The 15,104-nt window shown below is 36.8% G+C and overlaps 3 protein-coding genes across 3 annotated transcripts; 2 read left to right on the top strand and 1 right to left on the bottom strand.

Annotated features, from left to right (window-relative positions):
* The first annotated feature begins 544 nt into the window (after window positions 1-544).
* Window positions 545-3,313, top strand: LOC106316391 (4-coumarate--CoA ligase-like 7). Its single transcript, XM_013754268.1, has 6 exons — window positions 545-1,677; window positions 2,164-2,353; window positions 2,428-2,573; window positions 2,662-2,729; window positions 2,810-2,912; window positions 3,017-3,313. Exons 1-6 carry the CDS (start codon window positions 679-681, stop codon window positions 3,128-3,130), a joined length of 1,620 nt encoding a protein of 539 aa, XP_013609722.1. The 5' UTR covers window positions 545-678; the 3' UTR covers window positions 3,131-3,313.
* A 5,342-nt stretch (window positions 3,314-8,655) lies between these two features.
* Window positions 8,656-11,154, top strand: LOC106318984 (4-coumarate--CoA ligase-like 7; the record flags this gene model as incomplete). The annotated part of the gene is given in 5 exon segments (XM_013757166.1): window positions 8,656-9,697; window positions 10,094-10,283; window positions 10,350-10,563; window positions 10,638-10,740; window positions 10,815-11,154. Coding segments are annotated over 5 exon segments (1,629 nt in total). The 3' UTR covers window positions 10,929-11,154.
* Window positions 11,155-12,043: 889 nt separating this feature from the next.
* On the bottom strand, window positions 12,044-13,634 carry LOC106317217 (transcription factor bHLH114). The gene is given in 7 exon segments (XM_013755067.1): window positions 12,044-12,233; window positions 12,235-12,386; window positions 12,507-12,557; window positions 12,640-12,705; window positions 12,816-12,986; window positions 13,076-13,289; window positions 13,371-13,634. Coding segments are annotated over 7 exon segments (867 nt in total). The 5' UTR covers window positions 13,550-13,634; the 3' UTR covers window positions 12,044-12,199.
* Between the last annotated feature and the right edge of the window lie 1,470 nt (window positions 13,635-15,104).

The raw sequence follows: 15,104 nt of genomic DNA, 5'->3' as shown, positions 1-15,104 counted from the left end.
TTCCTCTCCCCAATTAACTTCAGACACGTGTCTATCAAGAGGCGCCCCTTCGCGTCCGTAATTAAGCTGCGTGTCTTCTTGGCTGTGATTTGAATATTTTTAATCTATTTAATACTAAGGGAAGCTATTAAGAGCTTGCAATAAATATGCCCTAAGATCTGCAAAAAGAAGAGAAGAAGCAAAAAGATCACCCAACTATCTCCATTATACCAATGGTGCATTCTAGTGTTTTACTATTATTTGGAGTCGGTTCTATTATGCTTTTAGTTTAATTTTCGTTGGGAAAGCAGGTTTACACCATTTCTCGGTATCACCAAATTAATGTTGCGCCCGATTTGGAGAGTTTAGTCGGGTAAAAAACCCGGATCACCTCCCAGTTATAAAAAAAACTGCTAGTTTAAGTAAAAAAAAAAACTGGTGGGTACTCGAGATATTCATTTTACTAAGAATTTAGTAACCGTTGACAAATGAAGAAATAAAAGAAAGACTAAAGCTAGCAATCATGAGAAAATGATTATGACTGATTCTAAAACAAATATTAAAAATACTAACGTAACATGTTAGACATTCGTTTCTCAAAAAAAAACATGTTAGACATTCGACTTCTACGTCGAGAAATCATAATATAAAGAAAAGACTTTCCATCTAATCTTCCTCATTCCTCTTCGATCTGAAAAAATGGAGAACTCCGGCTATGGCAGAGACGGCATTTACCGATCACTTCGTCCTACCCTTGTCCTTCCCAAAGATCCCAACACATCTTTAGTCTCTTTCCTGTTCGGTAACACCTCTTCTTACCCGACAAAGCCTGCACTCGTTGACTCCGACACCGGCGACTCCTTGTCCTTCTCTCAGCTCAAAGCCGCCGTGTCTAGACTCGCACACGGGCTTCTCCGTCTAGGCATCCGCAAAAACGACGTCGTGATGATCTTCGCACCAAACTCTCACCGGTTCCCTCTCTGTTTCCTCGCCGTAACAGCCATCGGCGGCGTTTTCACCACCGTGAATCCTTCTTACACTGTCAACGAGGTTTCGAAGCAGGTCAAGGACTGTAACCCGAAGATCATCTTCTCCGTTCAAGAACTGCTCGACAAGGTCAAGACTTTTGATCTCCCCATTGTCCTACTCGGTCAGAGTGATCTTGACTCGAGTTCCAAGATCCTCCCTTTGAACAACGTGATGGAGCTGTCCGAGCCAGTTTCGGATCTCCCTTGCGTGGACGTCAAGCAATCGGACACAGCTGCACTGTTGTACTCCTCCGGAACTACGGGAATGAGCAAAGGCGTGGAACTGACTCATGGGAACTTCATAGCAACGGCTTTGATGGTGACGATGGATCAAGATCTTATGGGAGAGTACCACGGTGTGTTCTTGTGTTTTCTTCCCATGTTCCATGTATTTGGGTTGAGTGTGGTTACTTATGCACAGCTTCAGAGAGGGAACGCTGTGGTCTCCATGGCGAAATTCGATCTCGAGAGGCTTCTTAAGAATATTGAGAAGTATAGAGTCACTCAGCTTTGGGTTGTTCCTCCTGTGTTTCTTGCTCTTGCTAAGCAGAGTGTTGTGAAAAAGTATGATCTTTCTTCGCTTAAGTACATTGGATCAGGAGCTGCTCCTCTTGGGAAAGATTCGATGGAGGAGTGTGCAAGAAACATCCCTAATGTTGTGCTTATGCAGGTAAAAAAAACTTACTCTCTCTGTTGAGAAAATCCGCAAATTTCTGTTGAGAAAATCTGCAAAATAAATTCGAAGAAAGCAAAAAAAAAAAAGAAGACTAGTAGGTACCAAAAATTGATTGAAAATATCAGTTGTAGGGTTGTTTATTGATTGTGTGAATGAATAAATCTCAACCTGTAAGATTCTTATTTGTACTTGTCGAGACCCGGCAAACTATTTTCATTTAGAAATTCTATATTTTCTACTTGATCCGGTTTTCTTAATCCTATTTTTACTGGTGCATTGAGATTTTCATATCTTGAATCTAATAACACTTTCATATAAGTTCTGAGTTTCAAATAGACTAAGTTAGATGTTTAGCTAACCCAATGATGTTTTTTGCACGTAGAGAACCAAGCCAAAATGTATAACTGAAGATAACATAGTGAATTTCTCTGGGATGATTATTTGAATCATTGACAAAGAGATGTTTTGTGATTACTTTAGGGTTACGCAATGACTGAAACGTGTGGAATAGTCTCTATGGAAGACCCTAGACGCGGTAAAAGGAACTCTGGTTCAGCTGGGATGCTTGCTTCAGGTATTGAAGCTCAGGTGGTCAGTGTAGAATCTGGAAAGCCTCAACCTCCAAATCAACAAGGCGAGATATGGGTTCGAGGCCCTAACATGATGAAAGGTTTGAAAACATTTTATACCTACACATATATATCCGTACACTTGAAAATCATGTAAAGCCAAATTATGTTTCAGGTTATCTCAACAACCCTGAGGCTAATAAAGAAACTATAGATGAGAATGGTTGGGTACATACCGGAGATCTTGGATACATTAACGAGGATGGTAACCTCTTCATTGTTGAACGACTCAAAGAACTTATCAAATGCAACGGCTTCCAGGTTTTACTTTCATTTCCCAACCCTCTCTTCTAAATTTCTTCTCACTTATGAAATTTTTACGAATGGTTTGATATGTATATATATCTAGGTTGCACCAGCTGAGCTAGAAGGTCTTCTTGTATCACATCCTGAATTACTAGACGCTATCGTTATCCCGTGAGTCATTGATTACAGTTCAATACCAAGTTTGTTCAGTTTACTAAACATGTTTATATATGTATATGTTAACGTTGAAGGTTCCCTGATGTGTATGCTGGTGAAGTTCCTATTGCATTTGTTGTACGGTCACCGAATACCACGATAACAGAGGAAGATATTCAAAAGTTCATAGCCGAACAGGTTTAATAACTTAAACTCAAGTCTTTAGAAATCAATTTGTATCCATGTGTTTGTTTCTTTCTTCTCCAAAGCTAAATCAACTCTCTTTGTTTGCTTGCATTAAGGTTGCTCCTTATAAAAGACTACGAAGAGTGAGCTTCGTTAGCAGTGTTCCAAAATCTCTAGCTGGTAAACTCTTGAGAAGAGAACTTCGGGAGCAAGTAAGATCCAAGATGTGAAGAAGAATCTTCTGTACCGAAGAACACATATCAGAATCGCTGCCTTGTCTTCCTCTTTTCTCTACTATTTCAAATTAAACACACAACTCACTATAAAGTGAAATAATAATCCAAGAATCAACGCATGCATTTATCTTTTTCCATATTACTTATTTCCAGTTATTTCATTGTCAACTCTTGTTTTTTAATAAAACCACTTTGATGTTAAATTTCTTAAAGTTAGCCCATGATAAAAGGTCTAATTATAGATTAGGATGTCCATTCGGATTCAGCTCAGGATTTGTTTTAAAAAGAAAAAAATTGATACATCATTCATAAGTTTTAATTTATTATTTTCTAAATCAGATTCGGTTCTTGTTCGATTCTATTCAGATTAATTTCTTCTGATATATGGAATCACCCAAAAAGAAAAAAAAAAACTGTTTACATGGTTGGTTAAGAGATTAGACATGTACTAGTTGCCATTTTAGAAGGATTAACAACAATTTTCTTCATCTACCAGTACCACTAGCAACACCATGCAGTACATCCAAACTTATTTGCCATTAAACTATTCAATTTTTCACAATTTTTTTCAAACTAACCAAATTACATTTTGTTTAGCAAAATTGATTGTCCATCCAAGAAAAAATTTAATTTGACCCTTATTCCTTATATGTGGTCATATATCTCACAACAGCACCTTGTCAGAATTCAACCGATTGATTTTTTGGACTCGATATGTCGTCCTAAAAGGGAACCGCAAGTACTCATCTTAGAAAACTTCCTCAGATCGATTTGTCGTATTGAAAGCGAACCATGACTCACTTTCTATGAACACTAATTTTAGAAAAAGAGAGATGCATCGTTGTGGTTTTAGGAAAAATGTGTTTCATGGTTTACGTGTAAGGAATAAGGATCGGATTTAGGTTATAATTGGGTGGACAATCAGTTTTACTAAATGTGATTATGTTAATTAAAAAAAAAATTAGCTAGGTCTGAGTTATCTTAATCCTATTTTTACAGGTGCATTGAGATTTTCATTTCTTGAATCTAATAACAATTTCATATAAGTTCCTTTTAGCTTGGTCTGAGTTTCAAATAGGATTTTCAAATAGACTAAGGTTAGATGTTTAGCTAACCCAATGATGTTTTGCACGTAGGGACCCAAGCCAAAATGTATTACTGAAGATAGCATAGTGAATTTCTCTGGGATGGTTATTTGAATTATTGACAAAGAGATGTTTTGTGATTACTTTAGGGCTACGCAATGACTGAAACGTGTGGAATAGTCTCTATGGAAGACCCAAGACGCGGGAAAAGAAACTCTGGTTCAGCTGGGACGCTTGCTTCAGGTATCAAAGCTCAGGTGGTCAGTGTCAAATCTGGACAACCTCAACCTCCGAATCAACAAGGCGAGATATGGGTTCGAGGCCCTAACATGATGAACGGTGCGAAAACATTTATTATTTTGAAACTTAAGGTGTGAAAACATTTCATAACTATATATATCCTTGCATTAGAAAATCATGTAAACGAAATTATGTTTCAGGTTATCTCAATAACCCTGAGGCAACTAAAGAAACTATAGATCGAAATGGTTGGGTACATACCGAAGATCTTGGATACATTAACGAGGATGGTAATTAACCTTTTTATCGTTGAACGAATCAAAGAGCTTATAAAATGCAACGGCTTCCAGGTTTCACTTTCATCTCCTAACGCTCTCTTTTTAATTTCTTCTCACTTGTGGAATCATTAACGAATGGTTTGGTATGTATCTAGGTTGCACCAGCTGAGCTAGAAGGTCTTCTTGTATCCCATCCTGAATTACTAGCGCAATTGTTATCCCGTGAATCACTATTCAATACCAAGTTTTTTCACTGTCCCAAACATGTTTATATATGTATATGTTAACGCTGAAGGTTCCCTGATGTGTACGCTGGTGAAGTTCCAATTGCATTTGTTGTCCGGTCACCAAAGAGCTTGATAACAGAGGAAGATATTCAAAAGGTCATAGCCAAACAGGTAGACTCAAGTCTTTAGAATCAATTTGTATCCATGTGTTTGTTTTCTTTCTTCTCCAAAGCTCAAAATCAACTATTTTTGGCTTTCGTTAGGTTGCTCCTTATAAAAGACTACGAAGAGTGAGCTTTGTTAGCAGTGTTCCAAAAACTGCTGCTGGTAAACTCTTGAGAAGAGAACTTGTTCAGCAAGTTAGATCCAAGATGTGAAGAAGAAGATTCTTCTATTCAGCCGTTCTTTGAGAAAGGTTTTTTACCAAAGGGTATAAACACAACGATTCTGGCTTTAATTCCAAAAACTCTAGAGGCGCGGCATATGAAAGACTACCGGCCTATTTCTTGCTGCAATGTTATCTATAAAGTAATCTCAAAGATTATTGCTAATCGACTCAAAGGAACCTTACCGGAGTTCATAAGTCTGAATCAGTCCGCATTTGTCATGGACCGATTGCTCCTAGAGAACTTTCTTCTGGCAACTGAGCTTGTCAAGGACTATCACAAAGATTCAATATCTCGCCGATGCGCAATCAAGATTGACATATCGAAAGCTTTTGACTCTATTCAGTGGCAGTTCCTACTCAATACATTGGCGGCGATGAATTTCCCTCAGAAATTTATTCATTGGATTACTCTCTGTATAACGACAGCCTCTTTCTCGGTTCAGTTGAATGGAGAATTAGCTGGATATTTTCAGAGTAAGAGGGGGCTCAGACAAGGTTGCGCTTTGTCGCCATACCTTTTCGTCATTAGCATAAATGTCCTCGCAAAGCTTCTGGATAAAGCAGCTGTCGAGGAAAATATTGGATACCACCCGAAATGTAAAAACCTTGGTCTCACTCATTTGAGTTTTACTGATGATATACTGGTGTTCACTAATGGGACAGTACGATCTATAGACAGCATAGTTGGGGTCTTTGATCGTTTTGCAGAGATATCGAGACTCAAGATCAGTATGAAAAAATCAGCGATCTACTATGCTGGTCACCAAGATACAACAGTGCAAAGCGTTCAAGCGCAGTATCAATTTGCTTCAGGACAACTTCCGGTCCGTTACCTTGGGCTTCCGTTGTTGACCAAGAGAATGGGAAGTCAAGATTACAAGCTCCTTATAGAGCAAATCAGGAGACGGATTAGTCATTGGACCAATCGTTTCTTGTCAATGGCTGGTCGTTTTCAGTTAATAGTCTCTGTTCTTATGAGCATCGCCAACTTCTGGATGTCTTCTTTCATTCTTCCGGAAGAATGCATAAAAGAAACCAACGGCATATGCTCTGCTTTCTTATGGTCAGGGCCTGTTTTGAGTTCGAAAAAAGCAAAAATTTCGTGGGATATAGTATGCTTACCGAAGGAAGAAGGAGGTTTGGGGTTTAGGACTCTGAAAGAAGCAAACATGGTAAGCAGTCTGAAGCTTATATGGCGACTAACCTCGCAGCACAACTCCTTATGGGTCAGATGGGTTCATACGTATTTGATACGGCAAGGTACTTTCTGGTCAGTAAAAGAAAACACTTCCCTGGGATCCTGGATGTGGCGCAAATTGTTAAAGTATAGAGATAAAGCCAAGACTTTCCATGGAATGGAAGTTAAGAATGGTAGATCAACTTCCTTTTGGCATGATACATGGTCGGATATGGGGCGCCTCTACGACTCAGATTGAAGTAATCATGGAAAACCAGAGATTGAAGTTTGTCGATACAGAGGACATTCCTTTGTGGAAGCAAAAAGAAGGAGTTTATAAGCATATGTTCAGTACAAAGAGAACATGGCACCTAATTCGCCAAGCTGCCCCAACAGTTTACTGGTATGCAGGGGTTTGGTTCCAATACGCAACGCCGAAGGATGCATTCTTCACATGGCTAGCTCTGCTGCACAACATATTAACAACCGGGGATCGTATGGTTGCTTGGAATTTGAACATCGATCCAGCCTGTATCTTTTGTCAACATGGGATTGAATCTCATAATCATCTCTTCTTCGAGTGTCCGTACACAGCGGTAGTGTGGACCAAGCTAACAAGAGGACTTCTACAACAACACTTCACAAGGATTGGGATGGAATCATTCATCTGCTTGTGAGCAATACTTTGGAATGTCGGGCTCGTTTTCTTGTGCGCTATGTTTTACAAACGTCTCTGCACTCGATTTGGAGGGAAAGGAACGAGAGACGTCATGGCTCATCTCCTACGCCTTCTGCATCTTTGATCAGATTTATTGAACGTCAAGTGAGGAACAAATGTTCTTTAGTCTTTGCGCAGAGGAACCAAAAGTTTGAAGGTTTACTGCAGCTCTAGTTTGCATCACAAACTTAAAGGACGTGCTTGTTTTGTTATGAGTTCCATAGCTCTTTTATATCTTTAAAACAGAAACGTTACACATAGGATGTACAAAAGTATTTTCTTTGAATAAATTTAATATTATATTCAAAAAAAAAATAATCTTCTATTACCGAAGAACACATCAGAATTTCTGTGTTGTCTTTCTTTTTTCTCTACTGTTTCAAATTAAACACACAACTCACAGAAAGTGAAATAATAATACAAGACTCAATGCATACACTTTTTTTTTTTTTTCTTTGTTCATATTACTTATTCCAGTTATTTCATTGTCAACTTTTATCTATTAATATTTAATGATACCAAGAAAACCTTTGATACATTAAAATTTTTAAAGTTAGCCACGAGAAAAGGTGTATAATCGTAGGCTAGAATGTGTATTCGGATATCCGTTCATGTTCAAATTAGATTTTGTTAAAAGTTTCCAAGATAACATTGGCAAATTTCATTCCACTATATTTTTTAATTTTTGAGTCAGGCTTGGTTCGGTCATTTCTGATTTTGTTGAGACTGAATTTTATCTGATATCCAAAACCATTGGGGATTTCAAAAATTTATCCAAAAATATTCAAAAAATATCTACTTGAAAACTCCATTAAGAATCTACTAAAATTATCTAAATATTAGAAGTTAACCAAAAAATTGTGGTATAAAAAACGACTCAAACTATTTAAAAATGTTTTACAATATCCATTTTACCCTATATTAGACAACCTAAAAAAAAAAAGATAATAGATTTTTGGAATAATGATTCAGTTTCTGTGCGGATTGAGATTACTGGATTTACTTAAAATATCCCAACATTAAATTTCATTCATGTGTTTTGAACAAAAAAAAAATTCATGTGATTGTTGAAAAAAAAAAAATTTCAGTCATGTGTTTTGAACAAAAATAAATAAATTCATGTGTTCCAAAAAAAAAAAAAATCCATTCCTTTATAACCTTTTAGAACCAACTCGATCTGGTCAGCCTTGGGATTTGAATTCTCGGTCCACTTATCAACTCTCAGTCTCAGCCCCACTACAAAAGTTTATCCCAAAAGAAAAAGATAGTGGTTGGCTTAAACACGAACTAGTTGCCATTTTAGGACGTAAACTACATAAACAACATTTTGACCAGTTGGACGGTTACGTGGACGAGTCAGAATCATATTGACTTTTTGTTTTAATCTTGAAACATCATCATTCATCCCTTATCCTCTCTCTTATTAGATCTGAACAAGAAATGGAGAAATCCGGGTACGGCAGAGACGGCATTTACCGATCACTCCGTCCTCCCCTCGTCCTCCCCAAAGACCCCAACACCTCCTTAGTCTCTTTCCTCTTCCGCAACTCCTCCTCCTCTTACCCTTCGAAACCAGCCATCATCGACTCCGACTCCGGCGACTCCTTATCCTTCTCCGACCTCAAATCCTCCGTCGCTAGACTCGCGCACGGGTTTCTCCGTCTGGGCATCCGCCAAAACGACGTCGTTTTAATCTTCGCCCCGAACTCGTACCAGTTCCCTCTCTGCTTCCTCGCCGTCTCCGCCATCGGCGCCGTTTTCACCACCGCGAATCCTCTCTACACCACCAACGAGGTCTCAAAGCAGATCAAGGACTCGAACCCGAAGCTCATCATCTCCGTCGAGCAGCTCTTCGATAAAGTCAAGGACTTTAACCTCCCCGTGGTTCTCCTCGGAACATGTAACGAGAGTCTTGATTCAAACTCAAAGATCCTCACTTTCAAGAACGTGATGGAGCTCTCCGACCAAGTTTCAGATCTCCCCGTCGCCGCGATCAAGCAAACGGACACAGCTGCACTCTTGTATTCGTCGGGGACCACGGGGATAAGCAAAGGCGTCGAGTTGACTCACGGGAACTTCATTGCGGCGTCTCTGATGGTGACGATGGATCAGGATCTTATGGGAGAGTACCACGGCGTGTTCTTGTGTTTTCTTCCCCTGTTTCATGTGTTTGGTCTCGCTGTGATTGCTTACTCGCAGCTTCAGAGAGGGAACGCTTTGGTCTCTATGGCGAGGTTCGAGCTTGAGTTGCTTCTTAAGAATATTGAGAGGTATAGAGTCACTCAGCTTTGGGTTGTTCCTCCTGTGTTTCTTGCTCTTGCTAAGCAGAGTGTTGTGAAAAAGTATGATCTTTCTTCGCTTAAGTATATTGGATCGGGAGCTGCTCCTCTTGGGAAAGATTTGATGGAAGAGTGTGGAAAAAACATCCCTAGTGTTGTCCTCATGCAGGTAAAATAAACTAGCTCTCTGTGTTTCTAATACACTTAGAAGTTAGCATTAGGCATGGAGGTTCGGTTAGTTCGGGTTTTGGTTAGTTCTGAATTCAGTTAGTTTGATTTGGATGAAAACTCTCCGAATGGAACCGGAAATTTTTGATTCGGTTTTTGGTTAGTTCAGTTTCAAACATTTCTACCGAAGTTTTCGAATTCGGTTAAACTTCGGTTTAAATTGGTTAAAATTTTCAAAAAAAAAAAATCAGTTAAGTTCGGTTTCGTTATTTTGGTTCGGATTTTAGTTAATTTGGTTTGGTTCGGTTACCGCAGGCCTGGTTAGCATAGTTCTTAAATCCCTTGTCATTGATGATTGTTTGAGTGATGCATAAGAGGTGTTTTGTGGTTTCTTCAGGGCTATGGAATGACGGAAACGTGTGGGATAGTCTCTGTGGAGGACCCGAGGCTCGGGAAAAGGAACTCTGGTTCAGCTGGAATGCTTGCTCCTGGTATTGAAGCTCAGATAGTGAGTGTAGAATCTGGAAAGCCTCAACCTCCTAATCAACAAGGGGAGATATGGGTTCGAGGCCCTAACATGATGAAAGGTTAGTGTTTCTTTATATTCTTTGTTTTGTGTGAAAATCTTGTGAACCAACTTTCTCTCTTTTCAGGTTATTTCAATAACCCTCAGGCAACTAAAGAAACAATAGATAGGAAAGGTTGGGTACATACAGGAGATCTTGGTTACTTCAATGAAGATGGTAACCTTTTCGTTGTTGATAGACTCAAAGAGCTTATCAAATACAAAGGCTTCCAGGTTGCTCCAGCTGAACTAGAAGGTCTACTTGTATCTCATCCTGAGATACTCGATGCTGTCGTTATCCCGTGAGTCATTTATTCACATCTCAATAATCTTTTGCTCGAAAACATTTATTAACATGTGTGTATATATGTTGCAGGTTACCTGATGAAGAGGCAGGTGAAGTTCCAATAGCATTTGTTGTACGGTCACCAAATAGCTCAATAACAGAGGAAGATATTCAAAAGTTCATAGCCAAACAGGTTAAGACTCAAGTCTTTAGAATCAATTTGTATCCATGTGTTTGCTCTTAACCATTTTTGTTTGCTTTCATTAGGTTGCTCCTTACAAAAGATTAAGGAGAGTGAGCTTCATTAGCACCGTCCCAAAATCTGCTGCTGGTAAAATCTTGAGAAGGGAACTTGTTCAGCAAGTAAGATCCAAGATGTGAAGCATTATTTACCAAGGAGGCGGAGATAGAGATCAGAATCATCTCTGTGTCGTCTTGTTCTTTTCACGTTTTTATGTACTATTTCAAATTAAACAGTAGCCCAACTGCACAAATTGAACAAAAATAGTCGAAGAAAAAACGTCATATACATGCACAATGTTCTTTCTTTCTACTTTTAGCACTAAACAAGCACATGTTTCTTCACAATAAACTCTCTTTATTATCATTGTTGATATGCCTTTATAAATCTTTTATGACTCTGCTATAAATAGTATAGAGTTTGTTTTATATGCAATGTGGTTTTCAGTTTAGTCACTTTAATTGTACTTTGACCCTTGTGTCCGTTAGTGTTAAGATTTTCAAATTTTGATATTTTTATTTATATATTGTGTCTTTCTTCTCCTAATGTCCGAAAATATAATTTCAGCCTCCAACTAAAAAATTTTTTTTTTTGGTTTGTGGATTGTTTACTTTTTTGAATTGTTTACTTTTTTGTATACTTTTTTGTCTATTCATTCGTTTTTACACTATTTTCTCGCATATGCAATAACATAATAATAATAATAATTATTATTATTATTATTATTATTTTGTGAGAGCTTGATTTGAGGAAGAAAAATAGATAAGCAGGTGTGTTAATTTAAGAGGGTTTCTCTCTAGTCATGGGTTTCTCCCTTTTAGTTTTGGTTAATTTAGGAGTGTTTCTCTCTAGCTAGTTATCGTTTATTAATTAAGAGTTGTTGTATCAACGAACATGTTTAAGCATTTCTTCATAAATAAACCAGATCATCTCCTTTATAATAACTTTTGAGTTTCTAACTGGAATCGCGCAAAACATACAACATTAATTTGCAGGTCGTCGCTCAGTATCTAACAACCGCAAACGAAACGGTTGGAACTGAATGTTTTCAACGCAATTTATGTGTTCACATCATTTGCATGCATATGAAAGAGAGAAGAAAAAAAAAATCACTCTATTGAAATTTAAACATGTTCAGCTATTCATTAGTTATAGAGATGTGGAAAAAGTCAAACGCAAAATAGACTTCTAGCGTTAACGTTCAGTTATAACTACTTTGCTTAAAATACTTACGCTTTTGTATTCATTTGGAAAAAGTATAAACTAAAAGTATCTGTAAAATGCATACAAACAATATAGGCCTTGCAGTATTACAGGACATTTACACTGCATAAAAGAAACATTAAACTTTACAAGATATATCCCAAAGAGAGCTTTAATTTTTGTTTATGTATCTGTCTAATTTACAAGTTCATCGCGAATGTAAGATTCCAGAAGTCAGATGTGTTCATCTCTGCAGCAGAAGCCGCGGCTGCAGCCACTGGATATGAAGCTGAGATCGGCATCAGACATAGGCCACGGCTCGCTAGGTCTAGGTGTCTTCTTGAACTACATTCTTCTTCTTCTTGAGAACTGCTGATAGATTTCTTGTCTGAACACTATTAATTAATCAATGAAAAATCATTAGTTGGTATAATGATTAGTTCTTGAAAAGATTCTTGATATCACAAGCAAAATGACAAAGAAAGAGTTGTTAAGTTGTAAACAGTTTAAAGTACCTGCTGTTGTTGAACAGATCCTCTGGTGTTCTGGTCTGGATTACTCAACACCTATTAAATACATGTAATATTTTTATAAAAATTTATTGATTTTATTATGACAGCACATGAAAATCAAGAATCTGAAACTTACAGTGACTTGTTCTTGAAGAAACTTGATGTACTCAACAGCTTCGTTGAGGACCGAAGCCGTATCTGTCTGTACATATACACAATCTTCTGAGTTTTTTTTGGGTAAAATGTTAAAATCTTTTGAGCTTAGAAAGAAATAATATGTCAAAATCAAATAAATTCATATAATTTAATTACCTTGCCAAATGGTGAAACCAGTTGCTGAAGCGCAGTGACTCGATCACCAAGTTTTTCTTTACGAACTTTGAAGCTTGGCAATGGAGATAATGTATCCATTCTTGACCTTTTTAATAATCGTTGTGAATTTTCATCGTTGTTCTCTTTTAACTCTTCAGTCCTTTCACTCCTCTGAAAGATTAGTTTTTTGTTAATTGGCAACTCTAATATTAGTCAAAAAAATTACGTAGGTTTTTATTCCTGTTAGTATAGTTACGTGCCTTTGAAGTAAGATTCATGCAATCTTGTGTAGTTTGCTCCAAAGACTTATGATCTTTGATCTGATCATGAGCTTCTGAATCAATCAGGAATATGTTATCTAAGAATGGAAAGCTTTCGAGTAGCTCTGATTTCGCGGAAATTGTAGTTTTAGGCCAAGAATCTGCCAATAATTGCTCATTGGGATCGAATAATCCTTCGAAGAAACTGTTATGCCTTCAAACAAGAAAAAAAGGATCAAAGAAAGTCCAATGGCAATATGTAAATTAACATCGATACGTATACATGTGGACTTACATGTTCATAAAATCATCATTGTGATCGTTGGTTTTGTTGTCGAAGTTTTGCCACCCGAAATCTGTGATGTCGAGGCTACTCTCAGTGGGACGTGGCAGCGAGTAGCCGGAGAATACGGAGGTGGCGGTGTTTATTGGCGAACTCCACCAAGTGCCGGCCATCTCAAACTCTCCCGTCATGTTCTTAATTGTAGTTGGTCTTGCTTACTTTGGAAATGATAGAAGTTGCATTAGATATGATGTGGGTTACATCTTCTATTTATATATGTAGGTATGACGCATGAATACATTTCAAACTATAGTTTAAAGGAAATATAATCATGATCAACTAATTAGCTAGTAGCTACCCCCTTAACCATATCTTAAACTATTGATGATAATGGAAAAGCACGTATCTTATTGGACTTATTATAAATGTTTTTTTGGGTTAAAATGTTAAGATTATTCTTATCTATGTTTGTGTTTACGTTTAGTTATATGATTAAAAAAGGCATTTTCCATTACAACAACAATAAAAAATTGGTTTTGTAAAATATGCCTAATAAGGTTTTATTTAAAATCTAAGCGTATTGAAACACATATATACACACTCAGAAATGCAAATCATTCTCTTTTTAAAAAAAAGACAGAATTTTTGCATATTTTGATCCCCTAATGTATAGACTAAACTAAAGTCCACGTTGAACAAGTTTTATTATTTAATAAATACACAAATAGCTACCCTTTTGGAAGGATTTGAAAAAAAAAACTGATATTTGAAAGGAATTGGATAAAGAAACATAAAAGAGTATATATTTGGATTTTTATAAAATTGGTTAGGTAGCTTACTTCATGCTTTTTTTAAAAAAAAAAACGTACTTCATGCATGGGGATTTATTTGGTTTTGTCCTAATTTATAAAAAGTGCACAAAATAATTACAATCATGAACAAGAGAAAATTACCGATTTGAATCTATTTATAGTTTTTTTAGGAGATGATTCGTAAAGACTGTAGCTTTATTTTTTTTGCTTTAGAATTTAATCTGTAGATTTATTTGTTGTATTTTTCATTGCTGTAACTTTTTAAATCACTAATTTTTTGTTCTAAAATAAAGCTATTTACAGCTATATTTTGATTTTGCAAAGATTTTTTTGCTGTAACTTCTTAAAAAAAAAAGAAAAACTCGATTGGTTGACATATATAGTTCTAAACTAAATTTTGGTTGTCATGAGTAACTACGACCCAAACCAATCCCCTCGATATTTGTTGATTTGAATACTGGACATAATTATTTGAAAAAACCTTTTTGTGCGAAAGAAAAAGGATTTTGTTAAACAAAAAAAAAAGGATTTTAAAAGTAATTCACAAACCTGTCGAGAACATAGTTTGGTCTGGTGTTAACAAATGAAGCAAAAGGGGAAAGAGATCGAAATAAATATTAATAAAGTCAAATGTTGACATTCAAATACGATTAATTAATAGATAACGTACGTTTTGTGCGGATTAAGTCATACCACCCAATCGAATTATCTTGGGATTTAGGCCTTGTCTTCATTTTACTTTTGAAATGTTCCCAAATCTTCTTTAGTAAATTAATATGAATGCTTATGTCATCTTTGACTCCTTAACCATATACTCCATTATTATTTAATTGACGTATTTGGTTAAGTTGTCTAATCTCATACTAAATCAATATAGTATTATAAGACATGACCATGGTCTAATCTCCTCGTCGCCCCCCCCCCCCCCCCCCCC

The sequence above is a fragment of the Brassica oleracea genome, chromosome C9 (assembly GCF_000695525.1).
Source record: "Brassica oleracea var. oleracea cultivar TO1000 chromosome C9, BOL, whole genome shotgun sequence".
In the NCBI taxonomy this organism is placed as follows: Eukaryota; Viridiplantae; Streptophyta; class Magnoliopsida; order Brassicales; family Brassicaceae; genus Brassica; species Brassica oleracea.
Note: the sequence above shows the minus strand (reverse complement) of the source record. Positions and strands in the feature narration are given on the sequence as shown.